Source organism: Carassius gibelio, chromosome B3 (genome assembly GCF_023724105.1).
Source record: "Carassius gibelio isolate Cgi1373 ecotype wild population from Czech Republic chromosome B3, carGib1.2-hapl.c, whole genome shotgun sequence".
Classification (NCBI taxonomy): domain Eukaryota; kingdom Metazoa; phylum Chordata; class Actinopteri; order Cypriniformes; family Cyprinidae; genus Carassius; species Carassius gibelio.
Genome location: NC_068398.1, coordinates 5,203,062 through 5,218,134, shown reverse-complemented (window position 1 = coordinate 5,218,134; position 15,073 = coordinate 5,203,062). Strand labels below are relative to the sequence as shown.

Sequence of the window (15,073 nt, the reverse complement as noted above, 5' to 3'; positions counted from 1 at the left end):
CCATGTATAGAAGACAGTGGCTTTGTCTTAAATAGTTCAACCAGGTGTCCAAACTGCTACCGTGTTCATATTCGCAGTAACACCTAATCTATTCAGCGTCATCTATTGTGTGCTAAAGACTCATCAGTGCATGCGATGATGAGGCGTCGCCTGGCTGGCTTGGTGACGTCACCGGGAGAGAACGCTCGCTCGCGGACGGAACGCGTCGCGGAGCAGAGCATCATGCGACGGAGTTTCACGTCCTGAGAGGAGACCTGCCGATGAGCGGGATCTACTGAGAACCGTGAGTACCGGGTTCTGATAACGTACATGTGTAGCTTCATGAGATCTGTTTGAAGTCCACATCAGCTGGAGAGAGTCAGCATCAGCATCAGAGCACCCGCTCGCGAGGCTATCATCCGCCGTCATATATAAGCCTTATCGTTTCTATCGACAAAGAGTAAACGTTTTTTATTTATAAAGTCGCCGGTTTATGAGTTCTTCGATTGTGTGATCAGAACTGGAGATCTTTATAAAACCACAAACATCAATGACACTGAAATAACGCGTTGTTCTATTAGTTTGTGACCCCATCATTGTATCTTCATAAATGTCGATTTCTCTCTCCAGACGTGATGATTCTCAACCTAAGATAATAATAAAAAAAAAAAGGTGCAAAGATTTGGTTTTTAAACATGGCGACACCCATCATGTTTAAAAACCAGATCTTTGCACCTTTTTTTTTTTTTAATATATTTTTAGTATTTTGCGGTGGTACACTGTGTACCTTGTGGATATCACAGTATTAAGGCACTGCGTATTGTTTTGACGACATTAACCCTCAGTTCACCTCATCAACCCTCATTGTGTTAATTTAAAGGGATAGTTCACTTCAAATAGTCTCTTTTACGACAGGTAGGCCTAGAGCCACTATGTGAGATGTATGATTGAAATATTCATCTTGTGGAGCACAAACACGAGCTCAGATGTTGTCAGTGTTTCGGTCAGTCGTGATTCTTGTATATATATCAATCAATATTATGGTACCACGTGTGAAATCCACAGATTTGACAAGGTTTGTGTGATTGACACTTCACTACTAGTGAAACCTCTATGGACTTTAACCTTTTCTGGGTTTCTCATCAGCGGAAATCATGATAGTTGGGTTCACTTGAAGAGGAGTGAATGGGAGAGTATATTTACGATGCTGGTGACCATTCAACGCATCATCACAGTCTTGTGAAAAGAGTCGATTTGTTTTGACTAGTATTAGCTCCTCCCCCTGGTGTGTTTTCTGTGTTCTGATTGGTCCTCGTCCGCAGATGGCTCTGCGATGGAGAAGGGGCGTGTCACTATCGGAGCGTTCATGGAATGACTCTCTGGCTGCCATGGCGCCGGGGCCAGGGGTCGTTACGGTGGCCCCTGGGGGTCACAACGGGTCGTGGGAGACGCCCATCTTCCTCATGACCCCCGCCGCTCAGACCATCTCTGGGTTTTTCACCTGGACGGCTCTGCTGCTCACCTGCCAACAGGTGCATTCACAATCAGAAACCTATTCCTTACACCTGACAAACTCCTTCTAGACTGCACTATGTAGTTGAATTACATCGTGAAATATATATTTATGTATTGAAAAGAGAACACACTAGATGTGCTTTTAATAAAACTTGGCAGTAGTAATGCAGTTTTTATTTTTAAATCACTTTTACAAGACTTGAGAAATGTAGAAAAAGGCCTGTGGTGCTCAAAAAGCAGAAAGACTTCAACACCCACAATGCACTGGGCTCAATCCAACTGTCTGTGAGTGGGGATACACAAAGAGAGAAGAACAATCTGTAGTTTTCACAAAAGACGACTGCAGATTTCTGTAGATGATCAATAAATGTGAACATCTCAGGGCAGGCAACACGTTTATTTTTATATTTCTGTATAAATCTATCATATAAATAAATCACAATATTTATTGTAAGCTTCACATTACATAATATATCTGTGCTATCATAGAGGTTCAGCTGGCTTATAATGATGATGAGCAGTTGCTCTGGCAACAGGTGGCATGACATCAGAGAGCAGAGCTGGTTGCATAGCAACAGCATTCGGAGCTGTGTGTGTGGCGTGATAGTTCAGCTTTTATGAACATGTAACAAACACACACACACACACACACACAGAGAGTTGTGCTGACAGAAGAGACAGCTGCTCCACTGACACACAGACATGCTTTTATTCATGTGTTTGACAAACATACAGGAAGTTCTGTTTCTGCTCAGTTTCCATGTTTAATTCATTAGCATGATTGTTGTATGTTCAACACAGCATCAATTAATGCAGCATGCATATTAATAAAGAATAACATGGTAGTAAACATGAAAGTATTAATATCATCTATTGTCTGTGTGTGTGTCAGATCTACATGCATTTGCGCTACTATAACACTCCTAATGAGCAGCGGCACATCGTGCGCATCCTCTTCATCGTGCCCATCTACGCCTTCGACTCGTGGCTCAGTCTGCTGTTCTTCACTAACGAGGAGTATTACGTTTACTTCGACACCGTCCGAGACTGCTATGAAGGTCAGACACGCACATCTGCTCTGTTTACATTACTAATGTTTCTGAATCACCTGAAGTCTGCTTCTGTGAATTCACTGCATAGATTAGCTCATGTTATGCTTTTTTATTTCCTCTGTAGTGTCAGTGATGCCTAACCATTCACTTCTACATTGTTAACACAGTTTCCATGTAGAAACGTTAACTGTAACGATAATTAAACAGTATTGTTCTGGTGCCTAGTGGTTTAAGCCTGTTTAATAACTACATATGACCCTCAAACCACCAGTAGGTGTCTTCATGAGTGATTCATTGAACCATTCAAATGACGATTCATTCATTTAGAAATGAACAAGTGACTGAACTTGCTGATATTCGGGAAAACTGCATTTTTGGTAGCACTTTATTTTACAGTCCTGTTCCTCATGTACATACTATGCACTTATTATAGTAATTACAATAACTATGTAATAACTAGGTACTAACCCTGAACCTACCCCTAAACCTAACCTCACCCCATGTAGTTACCTTGTATTACCAGAACTTTCTTAGATAAATACACTCTAAGTACACTATAAGTACATGTTAGTACACGTACTGTAAAATAAAGTGCAACCGCATTTTTGCTAGTTACATATTGTTCAAACAATGATTACGAAATGATCATAGATGATAAATATCGCACACCCCTAACTGTGATAATTCCTGCAGAAACTGTGGATTATAGTAAATGTTATAAGGCAGGAATATGATCAGGATGTCTGATATTCAGTGTCGTGTGATGAATCTCAGTGAGGAATGTGATGGTGAGATTTCCTTCTCGTCTGGACACGTTCAGTAGAAACAACAGCTGAAGCAGCACAGATACACTGGACTTTGATCTGTTATGTCTGGTTAGATATGAGCCATGTCTCAGATGTTTGAGCTAATATGAGTCAGTAGTCATCATCCAGTAACAGTCTAGCTCATATAGAGACTCTAGTATCTTAAGGTCTTCAGTTGTGCTGTTTGAGATGAATCGCTGTGATGTAACGTAGATTTCACCGGTGTGTTTCTGCAGCGTTTGTCATCTATAACTTCTTGAGTTTGTGTTACGAGTATCTGGGCGGCGAGAGCGCCATCATGGCCGAGATCAGAGGAAAACCCATCCAGTGAGTTCAGCGTTTACTGCTCTTCTCTGTTTCTCTGTCACACGACACATCAGCTGACCTGAGGTGTGTGTGTGTGTGTGTTCATTCAGGTCCAGCTGTGTTTATGGCACCTGTTGTCTGTGGGGAAGAACGTACTCCATCGGCTTTCTGCGCTTCTGCAAACAGGTGCTTCACACACACACACACACACACACACACACAGACACAGACACAGACACAGACACAGACACAGACACAGACACGCACAAGCACACACACACACACACACACACACACACGGACACGGACACGCACACACACACACACACACACACACACACACACACACACACACACACACGCAGACACAGACACAGAACACACACACACACACACACACACACACAGAGAACACACACACACACACACACACACGCACATGCACACACAGACACAGACACACATGTATCTTCAAACATAAACAGACTGATGTATCATAAAGAGTAGTGGAAAAACACTTTTAACGCATATGCAAAGTGCTTAATAATGATTAATGAATAATGATCTGAGAAGTAATAATAAATAATTATCAGTAGAAATAAAAAGCAAACAGATTGCTTTTGGAGAAAATCATTAATTTAAAAACTTTCTTGGTGTTTCACCATCTATTTTAAAACCTAAACATTTCTGTGTTATACATGGTTCAAATTTTATGATATTTATAAAAGATGAGGGTCTTAATTGTTTACCACACAACATTTCTAGAATTTTTTTTACCTTAATTTGGCAACAAATGTCTTTTTGTTGTTGTTAAAGCTACACTATCTATTATCATTATTATTATTTATTTATTTATTTTGTGGAAATAACAATACTAGCTTACTCCAGGCTACTTTATAAAGCAGGAATATTTATTTTTATGAAGTGTATTTTGTATTTTATTCATTAATAACTGTGTGTGTCTCAGGCGACGCTGCAGTTCTGTGTGGTGAAGCCTCTGATGGCCGTGATCACCGTCATCCTGCAGGCCTTCGGCAAATACAGAGACGGAGACTTCAAGTGTGTCTGTTCAGCTCACGAATCAAACACCAGAGACTGACAGACAGTAAATCACACATCTCTCTCTCTCTCTGTGTGTCTGTGTTTCAGCGCGGCCAGCGGTTATTTATACGTGACCATCATCTATAACGTCTCGGTCAGTCTCTCGCTCTACGCTCTCTTCCTCTTCTACTTCGCCGCTCGGGATCTGCTGGAGCCGTACGGACCCATGCTGAAGTTCCTCATGGTCAAATCCGTCATCTTCCTCTCCTTCTGGCAGGGTGAGTCTTCATCACCTCGTCTCATAATCTACACATTCTCTGACCCGACATCTGATTTCCCAAATAAAAATTGTGTTTGCTGTAGGGATGCTGTTGGCGATTCTGGAGAAATGTGGCACGATTCCTCGCATAAACTCTCCTGATGTCAGCGTGGGGGAGGGGACTGTTGCCGCCGGTTACCAGAACTTCATCATCTGCATCGAGATGTTCTTCGCCGCTCTGGCGCTCAGACACGCGTTCACTTACAAGGTCTACATGGACAAGAGACTCGACATCCAGGGTGACTGCGTTTGATAGTGTTTGCATGATTAGTTTAGACCAGATTCAGATTCACACACTCGATTCTGATTCTGTTGGGTATACTTCAGTCTCACACTTGTGAGATGCTTTCACTTTTCACTAGCATGCCATCGAGAGCCTGTGAAAAGAGACTTATTTCAGTGAATTCTTCAATGTTTCTAACTGATCTTTCTCTTTTCTTCCCTCTCTATCATGTCATTCCTCATTCCTTGGTTTGTTTCCATTCTCAAATATTAATTTCTATGTGGATGTGCTGTCATGTTGTCTGTTTTGCTTGTGTTTCTCTGTATTTTGTGTCCATCTCTGTCTCTCTCAGGTTGTGTTCCTGTCTATGGCCAGTACGGTAGGTTTACTCCATTTTATGTTTTCACTGTTTTCATTTAAAGGTGCTGTATGTACGTTTTTGACTCTACTAAAGCATACAAATACCATAGTATGTTAGCAGCTATTTAGGAAACATGTGTGGTGTATTTTGCCGGTTCTCCAAAGAATCGAACTCAGTCAGGGATTTTTCTCTCAGAAGAAAAGACTTTATTTTGCGCAAAACAAAGTCGAGAGCTCCTGGCAAGAAGATCTCTCGTATCCTATTTTGTTTTTGGTTTTATACATTATATGGGGCGGTTCCACATAGTCAACAACTTTATCTTTAGTCTACACATTTCATACATCCCTAGAGGAGAGGCCTTCTGCTTGCTTTACGCAGGCCCTCAATGTATATCTGACCCTGTGTTTCTTATCAGTTTGGTACATTCCAGGGCGTAGGCAACTTTCTATTAGCTTTTAATAGAATAATAACTTAAAACAAAAATGGCTAGATTCACATTGATTGTATACTTGATTAATTAAAACCTTTCTACTAAAAATCTTCCACATATTCTCCCCTTTGAGACTTAATAAGTCTCACATTTGATTATTCTTATCCAGAGTGCTACTCCATAATCCAGTCATATTTTTTACACTACCTAGTGACTAAATAAGTCACATTGTATTATCACCAGTGACTAGATTATGAGATTCCACTCTGAGGGATTACTGGACCAAACATCTCTCTCCTAATTTGACTAGGAGCGAGTAAAAGATCCAGTCTCCCTAACCCCTCTTTTAACAGTAAACATTGTTAAAAGCATGAATGTGCAATTGGTTCAGCACTGGCCGGTGGTTATCACAGTTATGTATAAAAGACATACAAATACATACATCACATCACACATTGAATATCACAAGATTATAAGAGTTGATCTTTGGCTCGGATACCTTATGTATCATAGAGAGCCTTTTCGGTTACCTTCAAAAATCTATTTCCCATCATTTTGACATCTTTGAATTTAATTTGCTTAACTGTGGCTTTGACTTGTGACTTCAATATAGGAAGTATACATTAAAATAGTAAATCTCCTGTCAATAATGCAATTCCTAAAAACTTTCCCTATTTAATTATAAACTATGCTCCCCATGCTCCTAACTGTAAATCAAACCAGTCTTACATTTTATTATCTTTTCCAACAGTTTCTTTATCTACCCTTCTTAGCCTTTTCAATTTGATCAGTACTTCATTAAATGCTCCTTCTTGAGCAGTATTATTTGGTATATAAATACAGCATTGTCCCTCAAACATAACACATACTTTTCCTTCTTCAATTCACAAATAATCTTGAGCTTTTCTATTTTGCTCCTTTCATTCTATTTGTTGCATCCAATTGCTCTATTCTCCCTTCTATCCTTCCTACATCCATATTTCCCTTCTCATAACCTTCAAATTCTTCATCTACCATTACTTTACATTCTTTTTCCACTTTTTCTTTTCTATTTGTTGGCTCATATCTGCACCCAAGTATTTTGATCTCAATAGCAGTCCCATCATTCTCTCATTCCATCTTCACCAGGGAGACTCTTTGCGAGTCGTTGCAATGGTCTTTCCCTCGTTGGCAAGGGTGGGTCGTTACTAGCACGCCCTTCATCCCTCACTTCATGCTGTGTGGAGTTGTTGAAGCTGGTTGGATTATTTTAAGGTTAGAGATGTGAACTCGGGTGTCACTCTGTAACCATTTTGCTGATTAATGCCAGGCTCTCTTGAGATCATAACTGCACCCTCACTGGTTCTCTCTGATGGGGCGAAGCGTTCCTTGGTCTTACTGGAACAGCTGTCACCTGTAAATGGAAAACTTAAGAGTTTTTTGTTAGTTTTATCAAGCATGCTAATTTGCTCATCTTGCCAGTCGTCCTTCTTGGTGTGACCTGTGGAAATGTAATGTGGGTTGAGGGCTGTCCTGGCCCCTTTTTGAGTTTTCAATTTCAATTTACAATTCCAGTGCTGTCTTTACTATTTTTTAATTCATTTCAATTTTATTCTCAACAATTTGCTTATTTAGTTATCTCTTTGTTTTGTAAACTGAGTTCCACTAGATTAATGGATAATTTATCTAAGCCTATGTTGCTCGGTAGCATAGGCCTTTTGACCTGGAAAACACTCAACCCACTGTATTTATTTTAACAGTCAGAAAGACAATATTTCATCCTTTTGACACAAAATCAGCTCCCTGATGTTATGCTGAAAAGAAAGTTAGATGTGGGTGGACAGAGCAAGCTTGCTTTGCTCTGCTCTGCCTTCCCATGTTATACGCTGCGCATGTGTGGCACTGTTTTTCTTTCTGCCACAACAAAGACCTAGGTACTGACCAAGAAACTTAACCAAATTCATCCATGGTCATTATTTTTCTGGGCATAAGTTTGCCCTGTGGGCCCACATTCATATTTGTATACAGCTGTTTGGGCAAATTGATTGAATTGCCTCAGTGTCTCGTCAGACACTCTCTTTCATGCCATACAACACCATCATTCATACTTTTTCACACACTTTCACTCCCCCTTTTTTTTTTTTTTTTTTTTTTTTTTTTTTTTTTTTGCCAAAAACGTTTATTTTCTTCTCCTTTTTTCAAAATCTCATAGATGAATTTGTTTGTCTAATTTAAAGTTTAGTCAAATACTTTTTTGTTATTGCTCATGAGCGACTCTGAGAAGAGGATTGGAGATCTCCGTAAATCTTGGATCCATGGTCATCAACATTTCCATCTTGTTATCCCCAGTGATGACAGCATATTTGATTTCATGATTTTGGATCTTTGGAATAATTTTTTATTCAATATTATTTTATTCAGTTTTACCTTAGAAAATTACCTTTAAACAAAATGGAGTGACCAATATTTCTATTTTTTCGACCATATATATTTTTTCTATTGTTCATCAAGATACCCTTTTTTTTAATTTATTTATTTATTCTCTTTTCCCAAAGCACTCAGCATTGTTGTCAAGTATTCAGTTATGCATTTTCCCCTAGTTGGTTAATGAAACAGCCCTACTATGCCAAATCCAGCTCCATGTTTATCTGATTGGTGAGTCAAGTACTCACTTCTGTCTGTCACAATATTATTTTTTCTTTAAGACATGAGGCTGGACTGGTACCTATTGAAAAGCAGATTGAGAGAGTTAGTTAAAACACAGAATTTAAAGAAATGCTGTGAGACCAGTGAATAATCAAGATTAAAACATAGTAAATAAGATAATGAAATAAAATAATTAACATTTGAAGCAGTCTCTATAGTGTTCATTGAATCTGCAGGACCTGTGCACAGAAGGGATGGAAGTCCTTCTGATGACATCATCAGCCTGGGCTGTTGTACTGGGTCGTCAGTCTGTGATGGCACTCAAAGACCTGATGTTGTGGCGTACGGTCTCTGTTGTTCCTCTGCTTCTTCTCAGTCTGGCTTCTGGTTGCTTTCTGCCAGAGTTTGGCATTTCATAATGTTCTTTTCACCCTCAGGAAAAGTCTCAAGTGAAAGATTCACCTTTTCTTGCTTAAATTCAGTCTTTCTCCTTTCTGAAGTGTGTTCTTCTCTTTCAGGAGGGTATAGCGTCCATCAGCCCCTCCCTCTTCTTCTCTCTGCTGCTGTGTTTGCTGCTTTGCCACTTCTCCAGTTCATTGCTTTCCTTTGTTAAGGCACTGTTCCAGAAATCATCTGAAAGTTTAACACTCAGAGACTGCATTAATCAAATGTACCTATGTAACTTCTGACCAAATTGTTTCTGAGCAGTCAGCTCTTTTTCAAATTTTATATACTTTTAATCCTCCTCTTTCAGTGGTCCCTTAATAAAAACAAAATCATCTGGTTGAAAACAGCAGTTCTCTTATTCTTTGTTAGTTAAGCAAGTTCTTCATTGCAGAAAAATAGCAAGCATTTTTTCTTCTTTGCAAAATGCAGAAATCAGCTACCTTTATTATCTAAGTATACTGCAATAAAATAAAATAAACTTTTATAACAGCATGACATGCGTATGGTAAAAAAAGACTTCAATTATCATTTTTCTTCTATATTTGCATACATGATTCAGCATAATCTGGTATTGGTGAATTAATGTTTCCTAACCAACATAAAATAATTCCTATTATTGTAAATAAAATAATTAAATTAAATTATTTAAGCAACTAGTTCCCTTCCTATTGTAAAATGCCTATGGCTTTTGTATCAAAATGTCTATTAACTTGGTCACCCAATCTTGCTTTCATTCCACATTGCACAAGTTATTTATTTTATTTTTTACATTTAACCAAGCCCAATCTCCGAAACTCTGTAATGGATTAATTTTCATACTGTGTCCCAGGGATAACAAGATATAAATTTTAGATGTCTTCACATATTAGGTATAAAGTTTTAAGCACGTGCATCTTTTAAATTAATTAATCTATTAATATAAGTTATTAAATAATAAATGCATATCTTATTTTAATTAATTTATTATTATTCCTATATTCCACCATATCTGCCATCTCTATATTAGTCCATTTCTTGGAACATTTGTATTTATTTTTCTCTAAAACAACCTTCATACAGTTAACTTTATTGTTTTAGGGCTTCTGCACTTATCCTTTCTGGGTTGCCTCTGTGTTTTCACAGCTGGCTTATTTTCCTCATCCATGTCTAACTGCCCTTCTAACTCTAGTTCTCCTGTTACCTCCATGCTAAAGGCAGATAAGGAGGGGACTCTGCATATATCTTTTCTTTTCTCATGTTATCTTTCTCTGCCTCCTTCAGGACTTTCCTAGCCTGTTTTATACTCTTCAACATATCTTCACCTTCTTTTTTAAACAGCGCAAGTACTTCTTTCTCTTTTTCCCTTTTTGTTTCTCTTTTTTCTTTTTTCATATTGATGCTTTTCATTTTATAGTTTTTTATCAGAGTTTCCATTTCCTCACACAATGCCACATCAAATGTCCCTTCCTTTGGCCATTTTGTCGTCATATTTTTTGTTCTCTTCTGACATTTTTTTTGAGATTTTGTTTATTTGCTCTTTACACAGTGGATTTTTTAATCCTATGATTTCCACTGGTGTGGCTGCCATATCTTTATTTATATTATTACCACCAAAAATCAACTTTTTAGTTTTATATAGTAACTTGGTTACAATCTCTTCCTTTCCTCTCACTGAATTTAACTATTTTTTAACCATTTCCCCCTACTTTTTATTCTTTATTATGTGTCATACCTTTTTGCATTTAGTTTTTTATTGTCTCATGCGTTTATACTTTTTAAATTTTTATTATTATTTAACTGTCTATTTTATTTACTCTATTTTATTATCACTTTTTAGATAACTATTTCTAACAATAATTCTTTATTTTTATTTTTACTTCTCTTTCCTTTTTTGTCCACCCATGTATTAAAACTTTAATGTGGAAACTTCCTCCCTTGCTCTCACTCTCACTGTACTGGGCTCAGAAAATTTTTCTCCCCTTTCACACAGACATCCAAAATGCAAAAATCCATTATAGATTTTGGTTCAAACTTTATTGATACTATTTTCCTCAACTCATTCACACTTTCTGCACTCTTTATTGAGCCAGAGTGCTTATTCTCGCATACTTTTCCCCTTGATTTAAGGGATAATCAGTCATTAATTATCCTTTTATTATCAAGGCTTGTCATACATTAATCCCTCTCAAGTGGATATCCGTTGCGTCCAACTCCACCCAGCCACCCTGAAGTGACAGTCCAAGAATGGTGCGCAACTTTTACCCACCCAACACAGAATTTATTTGTTCACACATTCATTTCGTCCGGACACAAATACATCCACACAACAAAACACAGCTCACCTAGAGCTCCTTAAGGGCCCACCTATTCAGTCCTTCGAGAATTTCACTTATACTTTCTCAAAGCGGTATCCGTGGGACTTTTCCTCGCGATTCCTTAACTAATCTGCTTATCCGTTTATCACTGCCCTTTCCTAGGTCACAGCTATCCAATAAACACAGACCCACAGCATGCAATGTCTTTCTGCCTACACCATTTTTGTTTTAAATCAAGGTTACCTTCCAAGGCTTTCCTATTAATAACCCAAATATGTGCATGCAGTTATTTCTTCTGGAGTAAAACCCCTTTTTCAATTAAGATATCCTATTATTTTTCTAAATTTGGAAGAGCAGATTTTAAGTGTCCTTACCACTCAGAACTGACCAGTCAACAACACACACTAATTATAAAAGCAAAAATGCTTACCTTATTCTATGGTGGCCACCACTGTGTGTGTGTGTTGCTCATCAGTCAGCTCAAAAGCAGTCCTCCACTCTGCTCCTTTCCAGTCCCATCTGGGGTGCCAAATATGTGGTGTATTTTGCCGGTTCTCCAAAGAATCGAACTCAGTCAGGGATTTTTCTCTCAGAAGAAAAGACTTTATTTTGCGCAAAACAAAGTCGAGAGCTCCTGGCAAGAAGATCTCTCGTATCCTATTTTGTTTTTGGTTTTATACATTATATGGGGCGGTTCCACATAGTCAACAACTTTATCTTTAGTCTACACATTTCATACATCCCTAGAGGAGAGGCCTTCTGCTTGCTTTACGCAGGCCCTCAATGTATATCTGACCCTGTGTTTCTTATCAGTTTGGTACATTCCAGGGCGTAGGCAACTTTCTATTAGCTTTTAATAGAATAATAACTTAAAACAAAAATGGCTAGATTCACATTGATTGTATACTTGATTAATTAAAACCTTTCTACTAAAAATCTTCCACACATGCTAAGTTAACATACTTGTTTATCTAAAATACAATGCTACAGTCAGTAATTCTCATTTGAAGATGTGCGTTCTTGGCCTGAATGCCAATCTTTGTTTTGGTTTGTAAAACCCGCCCACTGCCAGTTTACCCAGTTGTATCTCGCACCTCGGGTTGCCAGTTGCAGGAAAACACATTGTATTTCATCTCAATCATTGTCTACTGTGCTCATGTTGGTGTCGTTAATCTGGAAACCTGTATGTGGTCAAGTCTGAGGAGGAGTTTCCGATTGAAAAAACCCCCTCAATATTTTGAATTTGCACTGCAATACCCAGTTCAACCACACGGTGTCAATCCTACATACAGCACCTTTACTGCATAGTTCTCCTTAATACAATTTCTATGAGTCTGTATAGGGAACCTTTCATTTTATTTAATTCATTATTTATTTAATTCACTCCTCACAAACTTTGCTCAGTATACCTGTCTGTGTTTCAGGTCGCTGTGCTCCCATGAGCATCTCCAGCAGTCTGAAGGAGACGATGAATCCGGGCGACATGCTGCAGGACGCTATCCATAACTTCTCTCCGGCGTATCAGCAGTACACCCAGCAGAGCCGCTCCAAGCCGCTGAGCCGCTCCAACAGCTGCAGCAACGAGAAAACTCTGCTGCTCAGCTCCGACGACGAGTTCTGATGCGCTCGCGCTCACTTACAAACAGTGAGATGATGATCACGATGCCTACATAGACAGCATGTTTAGGCGGCATCAGGGCTTCCAGACAGAACGCAGCAAAACTACTCTATGCTACCTACTGTTACATCATTGTGAGAGAGAATACATTAACCCAGTGGTTCTCAAACCTTTTAAATGAACTTAACCACCACTGATCAAATCAGAGCACAAATCATTCTATTAACAGAAGAGGAAGAATTTTCTCAAAGTTACAAACTTATCTTCTCAAAATGTTAGCACAAAAGCGTTTGTTCATCATTCATTGTTCACAGAACATGAAATGATTAAATTGGAAGTTTGTGTAACATTTTTAAATGTTACAACTCGTTCCGGAACGTTCAGAGAACGTTCTTATAATGTGTCTACAATGATAAAGCCTAATATTTCCCAAAGTCACATAACCAAGAGAAAACATTTTTTAAAAACTAGGCATTCATGACATACTCATAACTTAAGAAAATTAGCGAAACATATTCAAAAATACAGCCGATTTTGAGTAATATCATATTTTGATCAATATCAATAACCCAGTTGTTAGGATAAATCATGAAATCCAATTTTTTCCCCCTCATTCTTCTTTAAGCAAATTGTTGTTTCAAGTAATACCTGCATACATTCGACACCGACTCAAAACAATGTAGTATTCATGCCAGACCAGTGTGTGGCGCTGTAATTCTGCCAGAGATACACTCAAATTGGAGAAGAAGCATATAAACCTTGCGTGCTGTATACAAACCAAAAACAACGACAAGACGAACATGGAACAATACTCTCATTACATTATTAATTAACCCTACTACATTATTTATTAAGGTTAGCTAATAAAAATACAGTCGTTCATTGTTCATGTTGTTGTTGCTGTCACGTGATGTAGTGTCTGAATAGGAACCCGGTTTATAAAAATAGCTCAGGCTCCCGAAACTGCTGTCTGTGTAGAGCGTCTCAAATCACTCACTAATGAGGGTGTATAGCTGTAGTAGATGTGAAAGAGTGAGACAGACTGGAGGATGATTAGGAATCATAATGACGTGCCATATAAACACAAACGCTCCTCTCGGCACTTTCTACATGTATATCTGAGGGTAACGTTAAGATTTATTTACATGAAGTATCTAGATTATAAACTGCTGCATCATAAACTCCAGGAGGAACTAGTTCATGACTGAAATGCCTTAAACATCTGTTCCTCTCATGTGGTTCACGCTGGATTGAGAACTTTACCATAGTAAATAGCTGCATATCTTGAATGAATCAGTTTGATGTCTCTCAGTTTTCTTTTCGCTCTTGAATGTTTTCCTGCTGTTTTATTCTGACTGAAATCTCTGATGTAAAGATGAGTGAAATACAGATGGGACACAGATTAAACCTCACAGATGTTTGAAAGCAGCTGTGTGTAGCTTCTTCAGATAATTGTCCTCTTTCGTTTGAGCGTCTTTTGTTATTTTTTTTCTCCCCCAAACAATCTCTATTTAAGCATTTTGAATGAACCTGCCAAGAAAACTAAATGATATTGTTTTAACATAATCCTCTTCTTGGTGAAGCTTCTGTTTTCACAGTTTATAACATGACATATGTATTATTACTTTTTTCAATGGTAAGATATATTATAAAGACGTCTGCTCACCAAGCCTGCATTTATTTGATCCAACGTAGTCCACAGCAAAAAACAGTAATATTCTGAAATGGATTTACTATTTACAACAATGGCTTTCTTTTTGAATATATTGTAAAATATAATTTTTTTATGTGATTTCAAAGCTGAATTTTTAGCATCATTACTCCAGGCACACAATCCTTCAGAAATCATTCAAATATTCTGACTAGAATGTTCTAATATGATGTATTATTATTATTATTATTATTATTATTATTATTATTATTATTATTATTATTATTATTATGTTGAAAATAGCAGAGTAGATATTTTTCAGGTTATTTGATGAATAGGAAGTTTAGAAGTTTGGCTTCTTTATATGTATATATTTTTTTGTTATAAAAAAGTATATACATGCATG

At 37.9% G+C, this 15,073-nt stretch overlaps 1 protein-coding gene and 1 long non-coding RNA gene across 2 annotated transcripts; one reads left to right on the top strand and one right to left on the bottom strand.

Annotated features, from left to right (window-relative positions):
- The first annotated feature begins 126 nt into the window (after nt 1–126).
- Nucleotides 127–14,444, top strand: LOC127952574 (transmembrane protein 184B-like). Its single transcript, XM_052551206.1, has 10 exons — nt 127–283; nt 1,302–1,511; nt 2,387–2,552; nt 3,589–3,679; nt 3,769–3,844; nt 4,626–4,717; nt 4,808–4,977; nt 5,063–5,257; nt 5,594–5,620; nt 12,823–14,444. The coding sequence occupies exons 2-10, from the start codon at nt 1,302–1,304 to the stop codon at nt 13,017–13,019; spliced, it is 1,224 nt and encodes a 407-aa protein (XP_052407166.1). The 5' UTR covers nt 127–283; the 3' UTR covers nt 13,020–14,444.
- LOC127952626 (uncharacterized) lies at nt 5,786–11,820 on the bottom strand. Its single transcript, XR_008152988.1, has 2 exons — nt 11,426–11,820; nt 5,786–7,439 (listed from the first exon to the last, which is right to left on the bottom strand). It is a non-coding gene; the product is annotated as an uncharacterized LOC127952626 (long non-coding RNA).
- Nucleotides 14,445–15,073: the final 629 nt, after the last annotated feature.

Bases quoted from the DNA above. Each gene is read 5' to 3' on its own strand.
- LOC127952574 (XM_052551206.1), top strand. From the start codon at position 1,302: ATGGCTCTGCGATGGAGAAGGGGCGTGTCACTATCGGAGCGTTCATGG. The intron at 5,258-5,593 runs GTGACTGCGTTT...TGTCTCTCTCAG, and splicing joins CAAGAGACTCGACATCCAGG to GTTGTGTTCCTGTCTATGGC. The intron at 5,621-12,822 runs GTAGGTTTACTC...TCTGTGTTTCAG, and splicing joins TCCTGTCTATGGCCAGTACG to GTCGCTGTGCTCCCATGAGC.